The 24,852-nt window shown below is 49.2% G+C and overlaps 1 protein-coding gene across 11 annotated transcripts in view; it reads left to right on the top strand.

Annotated features, from left to right (window-relative positions):
- The window catches only part of LOC119970118 (protein shortage in chiasmata 1 ortholog-like), a 120,925-nt gene that overhangs the window by 14,676 nt on the left and 81,397 nt on the right, over nt 1-24,852 (top strand). For 7 of the 11 annotated variants that reach the window (XR_005461544.1, XM_038804154.1, XM_038804156.1 and 4 more), the window contains 3 exons: nt 2,523-2,613; nt 8,680-8,873; nt 13,011-13,173. The exons of 1 other annotated variant lie outside the window; for it this stretch is intronic. Coding sequence is in view for 9 of the 10 variants with exons in the window: in XM_038804154.1 (XP_038660082.1) it covers nt 2,523-2,613; nt 8,680-8,873; nt 13,011-13,173 (448 nt within the window). In the remaining variant the exon portion in view is untranslated. The remainder of the gene's footprint in view (nt 1-2,522; nt 2,614-8,679; nt 8,874-13,010; nt 13,174-24,852) is intronic. 3 more of the 11 variants (XM_038804155.1, XM_038804158.1, XM_038804159.1) reach the window with 2 other exon arrangements.

Raw genomic sequence — 24,852 nt, 5'->3', positions numbered from 1 at the left:
AACACTGATCCCTGAGGGACATCACTAGCTACTGATTGTCAACCAGAGAAACACCTATTAATGCCCACTCTTTGATTTCTATTAATTAACCAATCCTCTATCCATGCTACTACTTTACCCTTAATGCCATGCATCTTTATCTTATGCAGCAACCTTTTGTGTGGCACCTTGTCAAAAGCTTTCTGGAAATCCAGACCACATCCATTGGCTCCCCGTTATCTACCGCACTGGTAATGTCCTCAAAAAATTCCACTAAAATAGTTAGGCACGACCTGCCCTTTATGAACCCATGCTGCGTCTGCCCAATGGGACAATTTCCATCCAAATGCCTCGCTATTTCTTCCTTGATGATAGATTCCAGCATCTTCCCTACTACCGATGTTAAGCTAACTGGCCTATAATTACCTGCTGTCTGCCTACCTCCTTTTTTAAACAGTGGTGTCACGTTTGCTCATTTCCAATCTGCCGGGACCACCCCAGAGTCTAGGGAATTTTGTTAATTATCACTCGTGCATTTGCAATTTCCCTAGCTATCTCTTTTAGTACTCTGAGACGCATTCCATCAGGGCCAGGAGACTTGTCTACCTTTAGCCCCATTAGCTTGACCATCACTACCTCCTTAGTGATAACAATCATCTCAAGGTCCTCACCTGTCATAACCTCATTTCCATCAGTCACTGGCATGTTATTTGTGTCTTCCACTGTGAAGACCGACCCAAAAAACCTGTTCAGTTCCTCAGCCATTTCCTCATCTCTCATTATTAAATCTCCCTTTTCATCCTCTGAAGGACCAATATTTACCTTAGCCACTCTTTGGTTTTATATATTTGTAGAAACCTTTACTATCTGTTTTTATATTCTGAGCAAGTTTACTCTCATAATCTACCTTACTCTTCTTTATAGCTTTTTTAGGAGCTTTAGGATCTCATGTAGGTTATTATAGTATAATTTCGCAGTCCTCTAGTCTCCCACTAATCTTTGCCACTTTGAATGCTTTTTCCTTCAATTTGATACTCTCTCTTATTTCCTTAGATATCCACGGTCGATTTTCTCTCTTTCTACCGTCCTTCCTTTTTGTTGGTATAAACCTTTGCTGAGCACTGTGAAAAAAGGCTTTGAAGTTTCTCCACCTTAGAAGACAAGCTCTTAGGGAGCTACTTAATCACTTTAATCAGCTCAATTGATGATGTGGATGACTTTTTTCCCCCCGCACTACCACCGTTCTCCTCCAGCCCTTGCAAAGTTCAGAAGGTTCAATATTGGAGACAGGACACATGATGCACAACGTCACTATAATAACCTACATGAGATCCTAATAACCCACATGAGATCCACTGGGACAGTCCAATTGATCTCGCCACGGGGCTCGTGAAATACAAGCTCCCCTGTTAATGGGCGGAAGTCCATCAGCTGGGGCTCGTAGAAATCACCTCATAAAAACTGGCCCAGATTGGGACCGGCATGATCGGTAGTCCCAGTTGGGACCTTTGTGTGTTTGCCGTGATAGCGCCTTTTCTTTTGGCTTAAAATAAAGTGCCATTTGAATTCACCTTCTCGGGCCTCCTGAGCTTTTATAGTCACCACCACTTTTGTTTCCCTGACTCCTTCCCGTCCCGATTTGGCCTATGAAAATTAGCGTTTTGAAAGCTTTCCTGTTTTGAGTATTGAGTAATCGATATCTCGAGGCTCAGCACACTTACCTCTGAACCAGAAGCTGGGAGTTCAAATCACACTCCAGGTCTTGGTGGCCATGAAAAGGAGTGTTCGTAATAACCATTCAATAGTTTGATGCTCAGCCTGCTGATCTTTCCAACACTCCCTCACTGTTCCCCAATTGGAAAAAAAAGGGTGTGAAGATGTTAAACAAAAGAAAAACAAACACTGCTTTATTTTAGCTTTCAAATCCTCGGGCTGCAATTTTACGGCTGCTCACGCCTCCGGTCCCGCTGATGGCGCAGCTCCAACAGGGGTTTCCCAGAGCCGAGGGGTGCATTCAATGGAAACCCCGTTGACCACAGCGGGACCAGAACATCCTGCCGCTGGTCAATGGCAAGCCGCGTCCACCGCCGCAAAACATGCGGCGAGTTGCATGGAAAATCTAGTCCTGTGTTTCTATTATATTGCTCACTGAAGCTGATGGTCAGATATTCCCTTCTGAAATTCACACTTTCTGCAAAGGGTTGTACATAACATTTATAAGTTCTGTTATTCATTGTATGCATCTCATTGGCGCAATTCTGGTTTTTCATCGCTAAGTTGAAGTCATCCATCATTATTAATAAGTAAACTTTTATCCCTTAATTTGAAATGTTGTATTTCTTTATGGTATGACAGAGAATGTGCAGCATTGGTCTGAAATTGGTTGAAGGACAGGAAACAGACAGTTCTTGGTTTGCTAACTTTCAGACCACAAATTACAAAATATTTGAAGCGACTCAGTTCAATTTTGTCTGCTCCATATTTCTGTTTTTATTTTAGTTTTTTTATCTTCATTGTTTTTAAAAGAATGATATTTATGGCAGGGACAGTGCTTTCTATGTCCAAACAGATGAGTCCTGACTCTATATCGACTGAATGGAAGAAACATGTCTGCACAGAAAACTTTCTTGAGAGGTAATGACCAAATGTTTGCCTTTCACTTCTGTAGTTAAAAAAACTAGTCATTTGTCAGTAGGATTGCCCATGGGAAGTTGGGAATGTGCAGGCTTCAGGTCAAGCATAATTAGAGAGCAGGGGCATAACTGGACCAACCAGAGGAGGGGTAGGCGGGAAGGGAAATGCAGACGGGCACATGAAGCCATGGAGGGAAATAAGTGAGAGGAAGGGAGAATAGTGATGGGGGGGGGGATACGGAAAGGGATTTAGAGAGGAGAGGTTTTGGAGATGCCAGACGGGGGTTGTGTGGGGTGGTGGAATGAGAAAGAAAGACCAAGGGAATACCTCGGAACAGTGGTGGTGGGGATGTGGTTGCTTGAAACATGCTCTGTGGGGGCGGAGAGATACATCGTATGCTGATCCCTGTCAACATATTTGGTGTTGGAACCAACAATTCTACGGACACGTGCTTGTAGGATTAGAATAGCGGTTTTAATATACTTACAACAGAGCCAGCCTGTTAGCCGTTGAACTTTCGGTGAACTGGCCGGCTGACCCTGTGGCACTGATCTTTATACAGCAGCTCCCGGGGGAGGAGTCCTGGGCAGAGCAAAGGGAGAAGCCCAGTACAACTCTCGAGTATTCCCAGAGCTACTTCCCCTGGTGGTCAGGTAGTGCAACTGCACTTACAGTATAGACACATATATATACAGATTATAATCCCGTGTGAATCACATTCACCACATTCACCCCCTGTGAAAAAAACCGAGTCCAGCGGGCGTGGTGGCTCACAGAGTTAGTCTGTCCGGTGGACGAATTGTTCTTTTCGATCTGCGGAGCACCGGGGTTGCAGCCTCTTGCGGTGGCTGGGTGGGTGTTGAGAGCTGGGGTACGATGGCAGACTCCGGGGCGGGTCTCGTCCGAACTTTATACACCTCTGGCTCGACCGGAGGCTGGGGGCGGGCTGGTTCTGGCACGTGGAACCCGTGGGGTGAGCTTGCGGAATCGGGGGCGGGAGGGGGCGGCAGCATAGGGAACGGAGTAAGGGGTTCCTCAGTGGGGGTGGGGGGGGCTGGATCCAGTGGGTGCCAGGTCCCGAAGGGATACTGTGTCCTGGCGACCGTCCGGGAACTCCACAAATGCGTACTGGGGGTTGGAATGGAGGAGGCGCACCTTTTCAACAAGGGGGTCAGTTTTGTGCCCCCTGACGTGCTTCCTCAGGAGGACCGGGCCTGGTGTCCTCAGCCACGCCGGAAGTGAGACTCCCGTGGTAGTGCCCGTAGAAAAAATGAAGAGTCGGAGGAGGGATCTGATTGCGTGGAGCGCGTCTGGGAGGACTTCTTGCCATTGGGAGACTTGGAGTTTTCTAGACCGGAGGGTCAGCAGGACGGTCTTCCAGACCGTCGCGTTCTCCCTCTCCACCTGCCCGTTCCCCCTGGGGTTGTAGCTGGTAGTCCTGCTCGAGGTGATGCCCTTGTCGATCAGGTACTGACGCAGCTCGTCGCTCATAAAGGACGAACCCCGGTTGCTGTGCACGTAGCTGGGGAAACTGAACAGGGTGAAGACACTATGCAGGGCCCTAATGACTGTGTGGGTGGTCATATCAGGGCATGGAATGGCAAAAGGGAATCGGGAGAACTCGTCGATGATGTTGAGGAAATAAATGTTCTTGTTAGTGGAGGGGAGTGGCCCTTTGAAATCGATCGCAAGGCGTTCAAAGGGCCTAGAAGCCTTGACCAGGTGGGCCCTGTCTGGTCTGTAGAAGTGCGGTTTGCGCTCTGCGCAGATCGGGCAGTCCCTGGTGACCGCCTTTACCTCCTCGTTGGAGAAAGGCAGGTTTCGGGCTCTGATGTAATGGGCGAGCCGGGTGACCGCTGGATGGCAGAGGTTAACGTGGATGGCTTTCAGACGGCTGATCTGCGCGCTGGCGCATGTCCCGCGGGATAGGGCATCCGAGGGCTCGTTGAGCTTACCCGGTCGATATTTAATATCGTACCTATTGGTGGAGAGTTCGATCCTCCACCGAAGGATTTTATCATTTTTTATTTTGCCCCTTTGCGAGTTGTCAAACATAAAGGCAACCGATCGTTGGTCGGTGTCGAGGGTGAACCTCCTACCTGCGAGGTAGTGCCTCCAGTGACGAACAGCCTCCACGATGGCTTGTGCTTCCTTCTCGACTGAGGAGTGTCGGAGTTCTGAAGCGGATAGGGTACGGGAGAAAAATGCAACAGGCCTCCCTGCCTGATTTAAAGTGGCTGCTAGAGCTACCTCTGAGGCGTCGCTCTCAACTTGAAAGGGAGTGGATTCATCCTCCTTGATGCAGCTGAAGGCCTGGCGCGCCTCAGCAGACAGGGGAAATCGTGTGGCCTTAAAGAGTGGACGGGCTTTGTCCGCATATTGAAGGATCCACTGGGCGTAGTATGAAAAGAACCCCAAGCACTGTTTGAGGGCCTTGGGGCAATGAGGGAGGGGGAGTTCTAAGAGGGGGGCGCATGCGGTCCGGGTCTGGGCCCAGGACTCCGTTCTCCACGACGTAGCTGAGGATGGCCAGTCTGTTTGTGCGGAAAACGCATTTCTCCTTATTATAAGTGAGATTTAATTTCTGTGCCGTTTGGAGAAAACGGTGGAGGTTGGCGTCGTGGTCCTGCTGGTCATAGCCGCAGATGGTAACATTGTCCAGATACGGAAACGTGGCCCGCAGCCCGTACTAGTCTACCATTCGGCCCATTGCTCGTTGGAACACCGAAACCCTGTTAGTGACGCCGAAAGGGACCCGGAGGAAATGGAAGAGGCGGACATCGGCCTCGAACGCCGTGTAGTGGTGGTCCTCCGGGCGGATTGGGAGCTGGTGGTATGCAGACTTCAGATCCACCATGGAAAATAGCCGATATTGGGCGATCTGATTAACCATGTCTGCAATTCTGGGGAGGGGATACGCGTCTAGGAGCATAAAGCGATTTATGGTCTGGCTATAGTCGACGACCATGCAACATTTTTCCCCGGTCTTGACGACCACCACCTGAGCTCTCCAGGGACTATTACTGGCCTCTATGATTCCCTCACTGAGCAGCCTTCGGACCTCCGATTGGATAAAGACCCTATCCTGTAGGCTGTATCGCCTGCTGCGAGTAGCTACTGGCTTGCAATCTGGAGTGAGATTGGCGAAGAGAGGAGGGGAGGAGATGCGCAGCGTGGCTAGGCTGCAGATAGTGAGTGGGGGCAGGGGCCCGCCGAAGCTGAGGGTGAGGCTCTTGAGGTTGCACTGGAAATCCAGGCCTAATAAGAGTGGCGCGCAGAGGTCGGGCAGGACATAAAGTTTAAATTTAGAATAACTAGCGCCTCGAATTGTGAGCGTAGCGACGATGCGTGCTTGGATTTGGACTGAGTGGGAGCCCGAAGCGAGGGCGATAGTTTGTCTCACCGGAAAAATAGAAAGTGAACAGCGTCTTACCAGCTCTGGATGTATAAAGCTCTCGGTGCTCCCGGAGTCAAAGATGCTTGGCGTGCTGTACCCGTTGATCTGGACCTCCGCCATCGAACTTCGTAGGTGCTTGGGGCGGGATTGATCTAGGGTGACCGCTTTGAGTTACGGGCCGTGTGGTGAGTGCCCGGGGAAGTCGTATTCTTCAGATGAGCTTTCTGAGCATGCCGATACAGATGGGGCCCGTGGATCGCACGTGGTGAGCGGCGAGGAAGATGGCGGCCCCCATGAGTCGCACGTGGCCGGCTGCATGGTGGGGGTTTGCCAAGATGGCGGCCCCCATGGATTGCACGTGGCGGGAGGGGCAGAGTCGGGGCGTATGCCGCAGCGTTTCGGGCCCCGCGGGCCCGCTGGTGTTGGGAGTGATTTGTTATCTCTGCTGGGGAGTTAAAAACTGGGGCCCTTTTCGCGAGGCACACTCTGGCATAGTGGTCTTTCTTCCCACAGCTGCTGCAGGTCGCGGATCGGGCTGGGCAGTACTGCCGCGGGTGATGGCTTTGGCCACAGAAATGGCAGGTTGGGGCAGCTGAGTAGCTGGCTGGAGCAGCTGAGTAGTTGGCTGGGGCAGCAGAGTAACTGGCTTTGGCAGCGCGGTAGCTGGAGGGCCATGTGGTACAGGCTTGGGGGGGGTTGTTGGTCGGGGGCCCACGATGAGGTCGCAGGGTCCGTGGGAAATGAGGTGAGGCTGCGGAAGGAGACTTTCATTGTGGTAGCAGCCTCCACAATTGTGTCTAAGTCCTGGGCCCCCTTTTCTAGCAGTCTTTGGCGCACATAGTTAGATCTAAGGCCCGCTACGAAAACGTCCCGCACAGCAAGCACCCTATGTTCAGCCGCGGTAACGGCTTGATAATTACAGTCATTGTAAAGATTGTTCAGTTCCCATACAAACTAAGCAAGCGTTTCTGTAGGCCGCTGACGGCGAGTCGTAAACATGTGGCGTGCATAAACCTCGTTAATGGGCCTAACGTACATTTTGTCCAATATTGCCAGCGCTGCGGTGTAAGAACCGGCCGGATTTAGCTGTGTGGAGATTCTGTGGCTTACCCTCGTGTGCAGTAGGCTGAGTTTTTGTTCCTCCGTTGTTCCGGCGGTGCTGGCTTCTGCAGGTAGGCTTTAAAACATCTCAACCAGTGGGAAAAAATTTCCTTAGCCTCTGCATCCTGTGGGTCGAGTTCTAGGCGTCCGGGCTTGAGGGCTGCTTCCATGATTTTCTTCGACTGTTTCCTAAGTATATTAAACTGTTGGAACCAACAATTCTACGGACACGTGCTTGTAGGATTAGAATAGCGGTTTTAATATACTTACAACAGAGCCAGCCTGTTAGCCGTTGAACTTTCGGTGAACTGGCCGGCTGACCCTGTGGCACTGATCTTTATACAGCAGCTCCCGGGGGAGGAGTCCTGGGCAGAGCAAAGGGAGAAGCCCAGTACATCTCTCGAGTATTCCCAGAGCTACTCCCCCTGGTGGTCAGGTAGTGCAACTGCACTTACAATATAGGCACATATATATATACAGATTATAACCCCGAGTGAATCACATTCACCACATTTGGTCATGGACAAGATGGCTTCCAGCAGAAGAGACCTTTTCCCTCTCGCTCTCTCTTTTCCTCTTTCTCTCCTGCACAGCCAAGAAACAGATCCAACTTTAAGTGTGGGGAATTGCTTATTCTCTTTTTGCTCTGAATATTTTGGGAGCTGAGAATGGCTTTGGTAACTTCTCATGTGAGGAATAAAGCACTTGAACTTGGATCCTACCATTTACTGAGACAGTCTATTTGCTGCAATAATCAACAGTTAGAGAAACAATGTCTTCTAGTGGGGAGCTCCACAACAAGAGACGTATAGCCTTAAAATTAGAGCTGGGTCATTCATTCAACAGTGATGTCAGGGAGCACTTCTGTGCATAAAAAGTACTGGAAATCTAGTACTCTTCCTGCAAAAGATTCTGGGGCTGAAGGCCAATGGAAAATTTAAAATGTAAGATTGTTAGAGTTTTCTTAGGCAAGGGCATGAAGGTGTACGGAACTAGGATTGATAGATCGAGTTAAGAAACAGATCAATCCTGCTGTAATTGAATGGTGCAACAGGCTCAAGGAGCTGAATGGTCTGGACCTAACCGTGTCGCCCCGAGTCATTTTCATAGCAGAGTGTGAATTGGTTAATTCCAGCATGAAAATAGCAATTAAGGAATTGAGTTGTAGCAGTATATTAGTGGGAAAATATTTCACTGAAACCTGAGAGAGACAGACAAATATTTGTCATAATAGAGGTCCACTGTTGGAATAACTTGCAAAACTTGAAAGGGCAGCTTTAAGTTTTCTGATTCGAGAAGCCTTCTGGTGAGGATGTGAACATTTATCAAGTCTGTTTGAAACTCATTTTGAAAGCTTAAACCCACTATACGTCAGAGCATTACATAAATTTCTGTTCATTCTGTGATGAACTGCAGCGTTGCAGTGGAACAAACGATAAATTAAGATATGGAGGTACTCCACTTTATCAGTCGCTTGCCTATCATAATGCACATGATGGCTTTCATCTTTTGCATTTATCATTCTTCATATCTTATCACCTTGTATTTATTTTTTTTCACTTTTTTAGAGTAGGTCTGCATTCTGTCGCATCGCAGATTGTCAGTGACAGTTTAGAGATTGTGCCAAGTTCAAACCCAAACTCTCAGACAGACACAGAAGATATTTTCTCATTGTCAAGGAGAGATGTTCAACTTGCAAATGGCGGACAGGAGAAATTTGAGGTTACTGATCCTACAGATGTGAAATCACAAACAGAAACAGGTAGTCTGTTCATATTGATTGCATAAAAAGTTAGATCCAGTGGTAATTCAATAAGTACTATTTGACTGTAAACCATTTGTTTTGTTTAGCTCAGTTGGCTGGACGGCTGGTTCATGATGCAGAGCGAGGCCTGTAGCATGGGTACATTCCCGTTCTGGCTGAGGTTATTCATGAAGGCCCTGCCTTCTCTATCTTGCCCCTCGCCTGAGGTGTGGTGATCCTCATCTTAAACCACGACCTGTCAGCCTTCCCCCTTGTAGGGGAAAGCAGCCTATGGTCATCAGTGACTATGGCAACTTTGCTTTTATTTGTTTTCTAATGTTATTGATTTTAACATGATGGATACAGGCATGAATTCATTTAAATTAATTACAAGATAATTTTGGTTAATGGAGGTGCTAACACTTGTTAGTATATATATTCTTGCAGATGGCGAAGATGGAAAAATTCATTCTTTTGTGCTGTTTGTAAAAGCCTGGCTGTTAAAACACTCATAACCAGGCAATGAAGAATAGAACAGGAGCCTAGTCTTTTTACATGTGCAAACGTTTATTTATAGAGACATAGAATTTACAGTGCAGAAGGAGGCCATTCGGCCCATCGAGTCTACACCGGCTCTTGGAAAGAGCACCCCACCCCCTATCCAAGGTCAACACCTCCACCCTTTCCCCACAACTCAGTAACCCCACCCAACACTAAGGGCAATTTTGGACACTAAGGGCAATTTAGCACGGCCAATCCACCTAACCCGCACATCTTTGGACTGTGGGAGGAAACCGGAGCACCCGGAGGAAACCCACGCACACACGGGGAGGATTTGCAGACTCCGCACAGACAGTGAACCAAGCCGGAATCGAACCTGGGACCCTGGAGCTGTGAAGCGATTGTGCTATCCACAATGCTACCGTGCTGCCCGTAACATAACATAGACACACATAACATAATGTGCACTTCCAAATCACAACCAAACTTTCAACTTTCTCTTATACTTATTAACAGATATATGAGTGTCAATTAATGTCCACTATCTGAATACAATTAACCTCAAATTAATACACAATTAAACTGCTATTTGCTTTAGGTATCTCATGGCTTGATGTGAGCTTTTCATTGCACAGGTGCATTGCATTGTTTAGATGATGTGTAATTCTGATTTATGACAAAAACACTAGGCGGGATTATCTCAGCCCTGCGTCAGGCCGGAAAATCCCCGCGAACGGGCTACGCCGCCCCGACGCCAGCACACGATTCTCCACAGTGCGGAGAATCGGCGCCATTGGCGCCAGCATGGTTGTCATGGCGCCTGTCGCGGGCTGCTCTACACGGCCGGCCCGCCGATTCTCCAGTCCAGATGGGCCGAGCGGCCGTAGGAAAAGAGCCGAGTCCCGCCGGCGCCGTTCGAACCTGCTCTGGGCCGGAGGGACCTTGGCATGTAAGGGTTGGGTGGCGGCTTGTGGGGGGGGGGGGGGGGGGGGGGGGGGGGGAGGGGGGTCCGACCCCGGGGGGGCCTCCGATGTGGCCTGGCCTGCGATCGGGACCCACCGATTGGCGGGCCGACCTCTGTGGCTGGGGGCCTCCTTTCCTACGCGCCGGCCCCTGTAACTCTGCGCCATGTTGCGTCAGGGCCGGCGCGTTGAAGGAGGCCACTGCGCATGCACGCGTTGGCGCCAGCGCAACTGCGCATTCGCAGATCCCGCGGCGCATAGTTCACGCCGGGATCTGCAGCTGGAGCGGCGTGAACCGCTCCAGCGCCGTGCTGGCCCCCTGTAGGGGCCAGAATTAGACGTGGGAGCGGCCCGTTCATGCCGCGTAAAATGCGACAGCGTTTATGACGCCGTGGACACTCTGCTGCAGGATTGGAGAATCCCGTCTGATTTAGGAAATGTTATAACGCCCATGATATCTGCGGGGATGAATCTATTGATATTACTGTGGGGTGGTGGAGTACGAGCTGCCCCGTTGAGGGACAGAAGCCCAACAGCGGCCTCATTAGTTGCCCGAGATAAAACCTGACCCAGGAAGGAGTCAGTATTTCAGGATGTTCCTGACTGGGACTTGTTGCTGGATCTCCTAGCATGAGTAGGAAATAGACTTGTTCCGACTCTCCTTTTCGGGACTCCTAATTGACTACAGTATTGGTGATGAGGCTAAAATGGAACTACAGACGGCGCTGCTGGCCACTCAGACTACGGCTGCTTCTCAACATCAAGGAGTAAGGTTTGCATTGTTTCACAAATGCCGCTCTTGGCAGACTCGACATGTTTGACGTGAGTGTGGAAGATTGGACTGAGTACATGGAGCATGTGCGATATTTCTTCAGGGCAAATGGAATTAATGAGCAAGAGCACCAGATGAATGAGGAAGAGCACCAGATGGGACCCCACTTTCAGGGTCATGAAGAGTCTAACATACCCTGCGGCCCCAGACGCCAAGGCGTTTGGGGAATTAGTGACACTCGTGACAAATCACTGTGATCCCAAGCCATTGGTCATTTTCCAACGATATCGGTTTAACACGGACGAGAGAACCCCTGGGGAATCTGTAACGGGGTTTTTAGCCCAGTTACGCAAGCTGGTGAACACTGCGACTACAGGCCATCCCTACCCATGATGCTACAAGATCGCCTTGTATGTAGTTATAAACAACATGGCGACCCAGCGGAAATTGCAGGCCGAGCCTTTGTTGGACCTAAAAAAGTCCGTTGAGATCTCCCTCTCACAGGAGAGAGGGGAGAAAGGAGTCCAGGAGCTCCGGGGATGTCAGCAATGGAGGTAAATAGCATAGGATGTACACATTAAGACGACAGCGACCCCTGGGAGTGGGACATCTGGGACAGCACCCTTGATTTGATAATTGTCACAAGTACCGAAGTACAGTGAAAAGTATTGTTCTGCGTACGGTACAGACAGATCATTCCATACATGAAAAATCATAGGGCATACATAAATACACAATGTAAATACATAGGCAGGCATTGGGTGAAGCATTAGGAGTGTAGTACTACTCAGTAGAGAAGATGTGTGAAGATCAGTTCAGTCCATAAGAGGGTCATTCAAGAGTCTGGTAACAGAGGGGAAGAAGCTGTTTTTGAACATGTCAGTGCATGTTCTCAGACTTTTGTATCTCCTGCCCGATGGAAGAGAGAATAACCCAGGTGGGAAGGGTCTTTGACTATGCTGTCTGCTTTCCCAAGGCAGCGGGAGGTGTTGACAGAGTCAATGGATGCAGGCTGTGTTCACGACTCTCTGTAGTTTCTTACAGTCTTGAGCCAAGCAGTTGCCATACCAGGCTATGATGCAACCAGATGATTTCTTTCTCTGGTGCATCTGTAAAAATTGGTTAGAGTCAATCTGGACATGCCAAAATTTCTTAGTTTCCTGAGGAAGAATAGGCGCTGTTGTGCTTTCTTGGTCATAGCGCCAATGTGGGTGGACTGGGACAGATTGTTGGTGATGTGCACACCTTGTAATTAGAAGCTGTCAACCATCTCCACCTCAGCACCATTGATGCAGACAGGGGTGTGTACGATGCTTCGCTTCTTAATGTCAATGACCAGCTCCTTAGTTTTGCTGATGTTGAGGGAGAGATTGTTGTTGTTACACCACGCTATTAACTTCTCTATCTCCTTCCTGTACTCTGACCCATCGTTGTTCAAGATCCGAACCACTACAGTCATGTCATCAGCAAACTTGTAGATGTAGTTGGAGCCAAATTACACAGTCGTGTGTGTATAGGGAGTATAGTAGGTGTCTATGTACGCAGCCTTGCGTGGCCCCGGTATTGAAGACTATCGTGGAGGAGGTGTTGTTGTTTATCCTACTCGCGCTAGGAAATACCATCAGCGGGAAGGCATCAGGGAGCTATCACTGTGCAGCTCCCTCCTATTTTCCTGCTAACTCCTGCCTCCATGAGTCATGAAAAGTCAGCCTGGCATTGTATTGTATGAAAGAGCATATCCTTTGACTTAATACGAGCAATTTTGAGTTGGATCGACAAGTGTCAAATAAAACGAGAGTATTCATATGCAGGAGGTAATAAAATTGCAAAAAAAAAGAAACATGACTTGCTGGTTTTGATGGTTTTGAAACTTTGTACAAAATTATCAATGCACATGAGTCACATTTAATTTTCTCACAGATTTTTTTCTGCACGATGAAATGGTATTTGGAGATTACCTATCAAAATTTCAAAAACAGCTACCCAGGTTGCATGATCTCTGCAGCAGATTGAAAATATATTCTTTAAAGGACCCGTTTGTAAATTCTGAAGGAGAGCCTTTGACTGAGGAAATGCTTTTCAGGTAAAAACAAACTTTATTTTTCTAAAGGCCAACTGGAGAACTGCAGCAGAAATATAATATATAAATACAAAATAGGATGTAAAACGTTCTTCATCTGTGAGACTTATAAATTATGTTAAATATAATTTCCTTATAATAAGTCTTTTAAAATAAACGTTTTGAAATGTTTTATTTTCCAAATTAGCAAATATAAGATAAATACAGCCACAACCATCCAGCATGTTTTGCAATTGTTTCTTTAAATGTATTTTTATTGAGCTTTTCGCATTTTGTATCGACAGTTGCAGAACAAGATAAATCCAACACATGCATCAAAGATTACAACACCAGCAATGGTTTCAGTTATTATACACATATTATACAGCCTACGATAAGTAAAACTTATATTACAAGGTGTTCTTATTTAGCCTAAAAGGATACATACAATGCAGAAAGCAAAATGACAGCTGGGCACCAGCTGGGCCAGTAAGGGGCCCGAGGTGGGGCCACTGGGTTGTGTGGGGCCGATGGCTGGCTGTGTTCCCCTGAGAAGGGGCTGTTGTACGGTTGTGGGGAGCCCCTGTTTGGAAGCCCCCGGTGGTCGGCTGTTCCTGCTGTGCGGTCTTGCCCCCCCCAACCACCATCTTGAATGTCTCCTGGCACTGAGACATGCTTGGGGGAGAGGGTTGTCCACTGGGTGTGCTCGCCGCTGTGGTTGCTTTCACTTATTGCCCTTTGTCTCTCTTGGTTCTCCCCTTCTACTTGTCTTGCGTTTCCCATGGTGTCTTTCCCCGCCGCCCCCCTCCCCTCCCCGCCCCCAGCTCCTGCACACCCATCTCCCCATTCCCACTTCCTCCACCTGCCTCCCCCCCTCCTTCCCCCCCCCCCCCTTAATCCCTGCCACCACCCCACTCCCTTTCCTCTCTTTGTTTTGTGGTCCGTCCTGATGCCCCTCCCCCCACCCCCCTAAACTTCTAGGTTGATGGTTACGAACAGGTCTTGGAACACACTGGTGAACTTCCTCTGACTCTCTATTGACATATTTTATTTTCTCTAGCTTGCGAAATTCTGCCAGGTCGGACTGCCAGTCTGCAGCTTTGGCTGGTGCTGCCAATTGCCAGCTGAGTAGGATTCCCCAGCAGGCAATATGGGAGGCAGAGGGTAGGGCATCTGCCCTTATCCCCATAAAGAGCTCTGGCTGTTCGATACAATGAAGACTGCCACCAACAGGCAGGGCTCCAACCTCACCCCCTCAACCCTGGACATGGGCAGGGCAGCACGGTAGCACAAGTGGCTAGCACTCTGGCTTCACAGCGCCAGGGTCCCAGGTTCGATTCCCCGCTGGGGCACTGTCTGTGCGGAGTCTGCACGTTCTCCCCGTGGCTGCGTGGGTTTCCTCCCACAGTCCAAAGACGTGCAGGTTAGGTGGATTGGCCATGCCAAATTGTCCTTAGTGTCCAAAAAGGTTAAATGGGTTATTGGGTTACGGGGATAGGGGGAAGTGAGGGCTTGGGTGGGTCGGTGCAGACTCGATGGGAAAATTGGCCTCCTTCTGCACTGCATGTTCTATGGCCTCAAAAAAGGACGTCCGGTCCCTGACATGTCTGGGGCAAGACCAGAACATGAGGGCGTGGTTAGCCAGGCCACCCTGGCACCATTAACACTTGTTCTCTACCTCCGGGAAGAACCCGCTCATTCTTGTCTTGGTTAGGTGCTCTGGGGCTGGATTCGACGATTCTGAGGCTATGTCCCCACGCTGGCATGGGAATGGTGGCATTGTATGCCAGAAAAAATGGCGTAAAACGGCCACCGATTCCCCGTTTTTCTAGGCCCTAGCATGCTGGCAGTGTAGACCACCTGGCTCTAGCTGCCGATACGTTCCAGAGAATTGCTGCACATCATGCAAATCTGCACCCAATACCCAGAGAGCATGCACTATGCATATGTCCTGGTGCACTCTGAGGTTCTGGGCACCTTCGAGGCGCTCCCTCAGATGAAGGGTTGCCTCTTGGGCAACAAGAGTTACACGCTGAAGTCTTAGCTAATGACATGTGTCCATAGACCCCAGACCTCATCTGACGAGGAGGATGCCCAGGAAGAACCGAGCATGGAACCCAGCTTAGAGGGCAGGCCGCCCAACATGTGCTCCAGGGATGCCAAGGCAGTCAGTCAGCGCCTGGCCAATACTCTTGATGTCCTTAACCATGACCCTTTGTGAATGGGCTAAGCTCTGAAGCGCCGCAGCAATGTCCATGTGGGCCTGGGACATGTCTGCTTGTTACTAGGTTCCCGTGTCCTCAGCTTCATCCATGGAGTGCACAGATTGCCCCAAGCCTTGAACATCTTGACCCATGGCTCTGACTTTTTGCCCCAAGATTTCTACTGCGGACGCCACTCCTTCAGTGTTGGCCTGGGTACCATGCATTGTCGGCACCATCTCTTGCACTTAAAGGAGGTTGGAATCCTCCAGCTGCACATGTAGGCGCTGGAAGGTTGCTGACACCCCCTCCTGTAAATCCTGGCTTTCTGTCTGCATCTGTACCAGTGATGCATTCATACTTTCCAGAAGATACCTGGGATTGAGCAGCCCTCCAAACGCTCGATCCCTCGTGAGTCTCTGCCTCCTGATGTGCTGCAGCATGTGTGACATCCGCAGCAGAAGGTGATCCAGGAGCCTCATCACTAAAATGCCCATCGAGGTGATAGTCTGTATGATGATGGAGGGTGCAGGTGAGAGCAGTGATGAGAAGTCAGTGTCTTCCCCAGACTGGTGTTCTGGGATGTGCTGGGAATGTGGCTGGGAGCGTGGTACCCCGAACGGGCCTGGTCTGATCGTGATCCTGCAAGACAAAAGACAAAGACATGGTGAGATCTTGGGTAGGAGTGGCCTGTGGGAGAGGGGGTGACTCATTTACTATAGGAATATCATTTTGCATTGGGAGCTTACTTGGTTGCTGCATGCTGACCTCCGCTTCGGAGATAGCCCTCTCCTCTACCTCGCGGGCACGCTTCATTGCCCTCTGCTCCACGGGGGTCTTCACTTGCTGGTCTGAGATGCTCCTGCTGGTTTTCGTGCACTCCTGGCGATTATGGGCCGCCTTGTCCATAAAGGACGATATAAAGGGCATATAAAGGACATGGTGAGACGCCTGGAGGCGAATTCTACACGCAGTCTGTAGCTGGTGGCATGTGTGTGCAATGAATCTGACCAAAGAAGATGTTGGAAAGTGAAAGGCGGGTAAATGTACTCCGACTAACCATTACCAATTTGTATAACCCTTTTTATCTCGGGGCGTTACACGGTGAGATAGACAAAGGAGACAATAGTCAAGTGAAGGTCCAACACTACTTTATTGAACACTTTAATCAAGGAAAAACAATATTTATCAGACTCTACTGTTGTACTTTAATTAAACTCTATCAAACTCTTCGGTAAACAGTCTCAAGTCTAGACTAGCTATCTACTTCTGACACGCATGTGTTTCACCCTATCCACAGGTCCCTATCAGCGTACGTAAGCTGCTTGTCTGAAAAGACTGGTAATATCCATTCAATAAGACTGGGGCAGGCTGTACATTGGGCTTTGAGGTTTGTCTGATATTTCAAGGTCTGATGTTGAATATCACAATCAGATTACATTCTGATCACAAAACTGAAAAATAAGGGAATGTAAAAAATCCAATATTATTAATTTAATTTTGATTAAACTAGTTCTGCCTGCATTAAGAAGATTTGACACAAACTCCAGATTCACTGAAAAAGGCTTGGGGATGTAATAAATGTTCGGCTATAGTAAAGCATTTATTATGAAGAAATCAAAACATCAACGATTCTAAATTTGACCTAACTAAATTTACCACCAAATTACTGCCTGATAGAAACTAATATTTACAGTAAAAACATGTATTTACAATTGTAAAGAAATTATTTGGTTGTGACTATTTTAGTCAATCTCCAAGGCGACTGTAGTTCTGCGATACCAAGGGCACTTTGCTTACAGAGCAATTTATCTTAACTTTGTGTTACTTCTTGTAAAGGTTTCAGGGTATTATACATTGGTAGTCCAGTGGGAGCCTGTGAATGTTCCAAATTTACATATTTTTCAGCCTCAGACACAGATATCTTCAGACAGCTTCTGCAGCTAGACAGTAGTACAATAGTGCATTACATCAGTTAGAAAGCATTCAATACAAGATAACATAGAGATAGGGTCCTGCTCCCAAGAAGCTACCAGCTACTCTTGTATCCACATATTATGAAAATTGGCTGTCTTCTTTCTCTTCAAAAGTCCAAGATAAACTTAACTTTTAGGGGATTTAATTGTCAATTTGCTCTCTCCTAAATGGTGTGCTGAGATTACCTTAGCCAGGATGTCTCTCTTACGAATGGTTGAGCAGGCTCAAGGAGCTGAATTGCCTACACCTGCTCCTAATTCGTATTTTTGAATGTACATTTTGGTTTGACTGCTTGCGTGCAATGTCACAAGGGATTAATAATTGTGATTTTAATCACTTATACCGCTGTTGGTAAAACTTCAAGCCTCAATATTTTAAAAACATCATAAACCAGTTGATATTTCATTAATGTTCCTTGCAAGTTGTTTTGGAGGGGAGGAATGCAGGTGCGATCTCCACCTGATAACTCGACTGTTCCTTCATGGTCACCACTTAAGAATTCTCAGTGAGAATCCAGGGCCATGATTTTGGGGGGGGGGGGGGGGGGGGGGGGGACGGGGGGGGGGGGGGGGAGACGGGGGGGGGGGGGTGGATCTTTGCTTTGTTGGGGGGAGACGGGGGGGGTGGATCTTTGCTTTGTTGGGGGGAGGAGGTTTTCCCTGATGCTTAGGAGTGAGGGTTTCCAATGTCTGTGGGGGAGGGGTCTTCAAATCAACTTTGAGATCGGGGCGCACTTTTAAAAGGATCTCAGAATCCCGGCTTTGCTGGCATGCCTAAGCCCAACTTCTCCAGCTGCTGTGTGATCCGCGCCACACTTTGAAATTGCGCAGAGTGCTGTTAAATCAGGCGAGAAAAGGCGTCTGCGAAGCCGGCAACTTTCACACAGCTTTTCCTGCCTGATCCTTCACTCTGTGCAATTTTGGGAAAATTTCCAAATAAAGAACCTGCTTTCTTTTTTAAAGCAAATAGGTTTTTGAGACATTGGGCAGAATTTTCAAATCTATGTCCCTGAGGAAACATTGGACGTGATTCTCCGGAAAGATTTCGAAGTGTGGTAGTGAGCCGGAATTGCCGCGAGCTTCCCGGCGCTCAGGCCAGCGAGGCTGGCAATGCTATTCACCGTTTATTGGTCCACTTAACGAGGCCCCACAGGCTACTCGCCGCAAATGACGGCTCACCAGCCAATTCGCCAAAACCACACTCACCAGCCCCCGCTAGCAAGGTTGAGCGACATTCAAACAGCTCTCGCTCAGCCAACCCCAGTCAACTCACAAAAACAGCGCCCAGGAGAACAGCCCCAAGATTTGGCTCCTAGATGTAGTGGAGGCCTGAAGAAGGGATGTCCTGTTCCCCCACAGTTCCGGAGTGTCGGTCACAGGACAGCCTGCGCTGCCTGGCAGCGGCTGTGAGCACCGGGAGTGTGACCAGGAGGACTCGCTTTCAATGCCGGAAAAAGGTCAACGACGTACACCAGGCAGGACCAGTGAGTAGACCCCCCCCCCACCCCAGAGATCTTTCTGCCCTCACACGAGCATCCATCCCCCAACTCTCCATGCGACCCCAACCCTCCCTCCAGCCCCCTCTCCCGTCAACCCTCCCCAACCATTCCTTCACACCCATAACCGTCGGGAGAGGGCCCAGACTGGCGGTGGAGTGCTGGACATAAGAGTTCTCACCTCTTTTGAGGAACGGGCACTTGAGGTGACTGAAGTGGCCGAGGACAGAACGATCACTGATTCAGAGGCTGGCGGACGCCGCAGAGGTAAGGAACCACCGGGATCCACCCGGAGGACCTGTCAAGCGTGAGTTGTTATTGCCATACTGACTGACCCATCCCTCCCACTGATCACATGTCCATTCTCCCACAGGTCTGCCAGCCGACGGAGTCGGCCCACCCCGGGTGGCCCCCTCTCCAGCCTCCCAAGGAGACGACCTTGGAGGGGAGCTCCGAGGAAGATACGATCGAGCCGTAACAGCTGTCATCCTCACCCTCCACCAGCACAGATACACGCACCTCAGTGAGACATGTTAGTGGCCAGGCTTCTGGGGCACAATCTGGTGAGCACCACACTGCTGCTGATGCACATGAGGTGGAGGCAGGGACCCCCAGGCGAGACAGCAGTCGGAGGTCTGTTGGATCCCAGGACCCAGCTGAGTCCCAGCCTGATGCTGAGCCAATGGAAGAGATAACCCCGGAGCTGGTGGAGATGATAGGGAGTGGTCAGGATATTCAGAGGGAAATGTCAGCAACACTCCAGCAGATCCATGCTGATTGCAGGAGTCCCAGAGGCTATGGGCGCAGGAGATGTCACCAGCAATGCTTGACACCGAGGCCAACACTGCTGGGGTGGCAACCGTAGTGGAGAGCCTGGTGCACGACATCACAGCGTTAGTGAAGGTGTCCAAGGCATCGCACAGTTGGTGACGGCCATGGCTGAGGGTGTCGACAGAATTTCCGCCTCGCTGGGGGTTGTTACCCAGTACCAGGCTGACCTTAATGAGGTTCTGCGGGACATATCCCGCTCTCAGATGGGAATGGCCGAGGCGCTGCAGAACCTGTCCCAGTCACAGGTAGGCATTGCCAATGGACGGAAGAGCATATCCCAGTCACTGAGGAGCATCATCGAGGTCATCGGCATGATGGTGCAGACCATGGGGAACTGCCAGGGCAGGCAGAGCCAGATGATGCAGGGGCAGCTGGGGCTCGAACTAGCTGCTGCTCCATCTCAAGGTGAACCCCAGGGCCCTATGGGCACCGAGCGGGAAGAGTTCCAACCCGGACCTGTCCCATGGAGTGGCGACGTGGCCAGCAGCTCGCCCTAATTCTACTCTGCTGAGGCAGCGTCTCAGAGCCAGCATGCGGAACACACTGACAAGTGAGCCAGGGCCCCCTGGCCCCAAAGGATGCCTGCCAGGAGCATTGAAGGCCACGGGACGAGGTAAACAGCTGGCTGCCTCCACCTCTGATGTGCATGCTGGGGACACATCTAGACATAGCATGTTCAAGGAATGGAACCCCTTTCTGTTAACGTGCAAGATTGTGGACGGCACAGCAGACCACCAAAGTAGATGACCCTCCGGGGGGTGTACTGGAGTGCACCACCGGAACAGTTGTGCATCAGAACCACATCTTGAGGAGTCCGATGTACTGCTCAATCACAGCTTGGGAAGTGTGCACACACGTGACCCACTTCAATTCGCATACCGTCGCAACCGGTCCACATCAGACGCCATTTCCCTGGCCCTACACTGGCCCTACACTCATCCCTAGAGCATCTCGAAAACAAGGACTCCTACATCAGACTCCTATTTATTGACTACAGCTCCGCCTTCAACACCATAATCCCAGCCAAGCTCATATCAAAGCTCCAAAACCTAGGACTTGGCTCTCCACTCTGCAACTGGATCCTTGACTTTCTGACCAACAGACCACAGTCAGTAAGAATGAACACCAACACCTCCTCCACAATAGTCCTCAACTCCGGTGCCCCGCAAGGCTGCGTACTTAGCCCCCTACTCTACTCCCTGTACACACACGACTGCATGGCAAAACTTGGTTCCAACTCCATCTACAAGTTTGCTGACGATACGACCATAGTGGGCCAGATCTCGAATAACGACGAGTCCGAATACAGGAGGGAGATAGAGAACCTAGTGGAGTGGTGCAACAACAACAATCTCTCCCTTAATGCCAGCAAAACTAAAGAGCTGGTCATCGACTTCAGGGAGCAAAGTACTGTACACACCCCTGTCAGCATCAACGGAGCCGAGGTAGAGATGGTGAGCAGTTTCAAATTCCTAGGGGTGTACATCACCAAAAATCTATCCTGGTCCACTCATGTCGACGCTATCACCAAGAAAGCACAACAGCGCCTTTACTTCCTCAGAAAACTAAGGAAATTTGGCATGTCCACATTAACCCTTACCAACTTTTACAGATGCACTATAGAGAGCATCCTCTCGGGCTGCATCACAGCCTGGTATGGCAACTGCTCGGCCCAGGACCGCAAGGAACTTCAGAGAGTCGTGAATACCGCCCAGTCCATCACACGAACCTGCCTCCCATACACTGACTCCATCTACACCTCCCGCTGCCGGGGGAAAGCAGGCAGCATAATCAAGGATCCCTCCCACCTGGCTTACTCACTTTTCCAACTTCTTCCATCGGGCAGGAGATTCAGAAGTCTGAGAACACGCACGAACAGACTCAAAAACAGCTTCTTCCCCACTGTCACCAGACTCCTAAATGACCCTCTTATGGACTGTCCTCATTAACACTACACCCATGTCTGCTTCATCCAATGCCAATGCTTGTGTAGTACATTGTATATATTGTGTTGCCCTATTATGTATTCTCATGAATTCTGTTCAATTCCCTTTTCTTCCCATGTACTGAATGATCTGTTGAGCTGCTTGCAGAAAAATACTTTTCACTGTACCTCGGTACACGTGACAATAAACAAATCCAATCCAATCCAACGTGCATGATCTTCATTTAGTGGTCGTACACGAGCTGTATGTTCAAGGAGTGGAATCCCTTTCTGTTAACGTAGGGCACTCCCAGATGGTCCAGTGAGTGCAGGGGCACATGCGTGTCATTTATTACCCCCTGGACCTTGGATATCCCAGCGATGGTGGAGAAACCTGCTGCCCGGACATCTTGCTGAGCTTGGTCCATGTAAAAGTTGATGTAGTTTTCCTTCCGGGCAAACAGGGCATCGGTGACCTGTCAGATACACCTGTGGGCTGTGGGCTGCAAGATGCCACACAGGTCCCCGCTGGAGCCCTAGAATGATTCCAAGGCGTAAAAGTTCAGAACTACAGTGACCTTGATGGCCACGGAGAGCGGGTGTCCTCCTCCTCCATGTGAAGCCAAGTCCGCAAGGACTTGGCACAGGTTCTGTGTCATCTGTTCAAATGACCAGCGATGCCTGTGCACCCTGGGCCATCTCGGAACTCCCCCTCTGGGGCCCTCCCTGGTCTGATGGGTGGCCGGGTCCTCAGGGTGTGGGACGGGGTCTGGCAAATGGTCCTCCGCCTTGAGCATCTGCAGACGCAGCTGCTGCCGCCATCTCCGGCGTCTGGCCGCCTGGCCTAGCAGCAGCACAGCTAGTGCAAGTTCTGCTGAGAGGAAAATCCCTCCCATAGCGTTCAATATCTGTGAGGCATTGGGAGAGGGTGTTAGACTGACAAACAGCGGTGGCTCCCACCCCAGGACCCTCCATTGCTCCCCCCCCCCACCTTTTCTTAGAAACTCGCAGGCTAGAGAGCTCTCAACTCTCCTGAATGTCTGTGGGTCGAAGACTTACAAGCTAGTGAGAAATTTATCTACACCACGGAAATGTGGGGACATTTCATTTGCGGATTCAGTCACACTCGGTCAGAATCACAACAATCCTAAGCCCTCAGTAAATGTGCAATGTCTCAAGTTCCATAGTCATATTCGGAAAACGGGACAGTCTGTAGATAACTTTTGATGAGACCATCAATTCACGAGACACGTGCTTTAAAATATGAACAGTGGTTTTAATCTACTTACAACAGAGCCACCCTGTAACAAGATGAACCCTGGATGAACTGGTTGGCTGGCTCTGGGCATCGATCTTTATACAGCAGTCCAGGGGGGGAGCCATGGGCGGAGCCAAGGGTGGAGCCCTGTACAAACTCCTATGCATTCCCAGTGCTACTCCCCCTAGTGGTCGGGCAACGCAACTGCGCTTACAATAATATGGTATATATATTACAGTGTGAATTACATTCACCACAACTTTGTTGCTGAATTGTTCCAACTCTCTGAACACTGCGAATTTAGGGCAGTTTTGGAAGACATGTTTACGGACAGGCTAGTTTGTGGTCTTAATGAAGACAGCATTCAGCAGTGTTTGCTGGGAGAAGCCACACTTACATTTAAGAAAGCTCTAGAAATTTCTCAGGTCATGGAAATGGCTGCCAATAATGCAAAAGATATTCAGAAGGCCAATGGCGGCATGCATCAAGTAGAAAAAAGAAGCTGCAAGTACAAAGGTGAAAACAGTGGAATGTTTTAGGCGTGGAGGGTCATATTGAGCGAATCATTGTAAGTTCTGTTTGTGACCAGTGCAACAAGAAGGAGTATTTAGTGAAGGGATGCCGGGTGCTGAGAGAAAGTCGGAGGCTAAGCAGGGAACTTGAAATGCAAGAAACCCTCAGTCAACGGAGCATCACTTGGAAAGCTCAGACCAGGCAGTAGAGCGCTATTACAATATGTTTAATATGAGTGAGGGACGTGCAGAGCCTATTTATGCTACAGTGGAGGTCGATGGACAGAAAATCAAGATGGAGGTGGACATAGAGCCTCTGTATTGGTAATCAGTGAGGAGACCTTCAGGATGATTTGGGGCTTTAAGCAGGCACCAGTCCTTACTCAGGCAAGAATCACCTCTTGAATGTACACGGATGAGACTATATACCATTGCTTGGAGCGTTAGAGGTAGACATTGCATATAATGGCCAAGAAGCAAGAGCATGGCTCCTGGCAGTAAAAGGGCGTGGACGTAGGCTGTAACTGGCTCAGGAAAATTCAGTTGAACTAGGGTGGGATAAAGCACACAAAAGTGACAGAGGACCTCATTCAGAAATATCCTGAGGTTTTCAAAGACAAATTGGGTACATTGCAGGCCACTAAAAGTAAATTGTTTGTAGATGCTCAGGTTTTTCAAATTGAGGACAGTGCCCTACATCATGAAAGGCGAAGTGGAGGAGGAGTTGGAGCAACTGCAAAGGCTAGGAATCGTTGAGCCCATTCAGTTTTCACTTTGGGCAGCTACAATTAATCCTGTTCGTTAAAGTGATGGTACTGTGCGCATATGTAGGGATTATGAACTTACCATTAATCAAGTTTCCAAGTTGGACGCTTGCCCATTGCCGAGAGTAGAAGATCTATTTTCAGCCCTTGCAGGAGGCAAGGCATTTTTAAGATTGGACATGAGCCAAGCCTACCAGCTGCATCCAGATATCAAAGCAACAGTGGGAAGGAGACGAGAAAAGCAAAAGGGGAGATATGATCATCATGCTAAGGAGAGATTTTTAACCCGAATGATTGGGTTTATATCAGGAATTTTGACAGTAACCAGCACAGGTCACCTGGAGTTATTCTTAAGCAAAGTGATTCAGTATCTTTGGTAGTGAAATTTAACATTGGAAAAGTTGTTCTCAAGCACTAAGATTATATTCATCTATGCCTGTAGTCTCTTCCTGATAGGATGAAAAAAAGTGATGAGTTCAAAATAAATAAATCCAATTGTGTCAAGCTGTTTTCAGCTCAATTTCAAATTTAATCGAGTGAACGCATTAAAACTGAACTGTCAGTAGTGGACGGATTAATATTGAGAAATGACAGAATCGTCATTCCACTAACGCTCAGGTCAGACATGCTCCGCAGGATTCACGAGGGACATCTCGGAATTGAAAAATGCAAAAGAAGAGCAAGGCAATTCGTGTACTGGCCTGGGATAAATGAGGACATTACAAACATGATACTCACATG

Source organism: Scyliorhinus canicula, chromosome 8 (assembly GCF_902713615.1).
Source record: "Scyliorhinus canicula chromosome 8, sScyCan1.1, whole genome shotgun sequence".
Classification (NCBI taxonomy): domain Eukaryota; kingdom Metazoa; phylum Chordata; class Chondrichthyes; order Carcharhiniformes; family Scyliorhinidae; genus Scyliorhinus; species Scyliorhinus canicula.
This window is presented reverse-complemented; position numbering and strand designations above follow the sequence as displayed.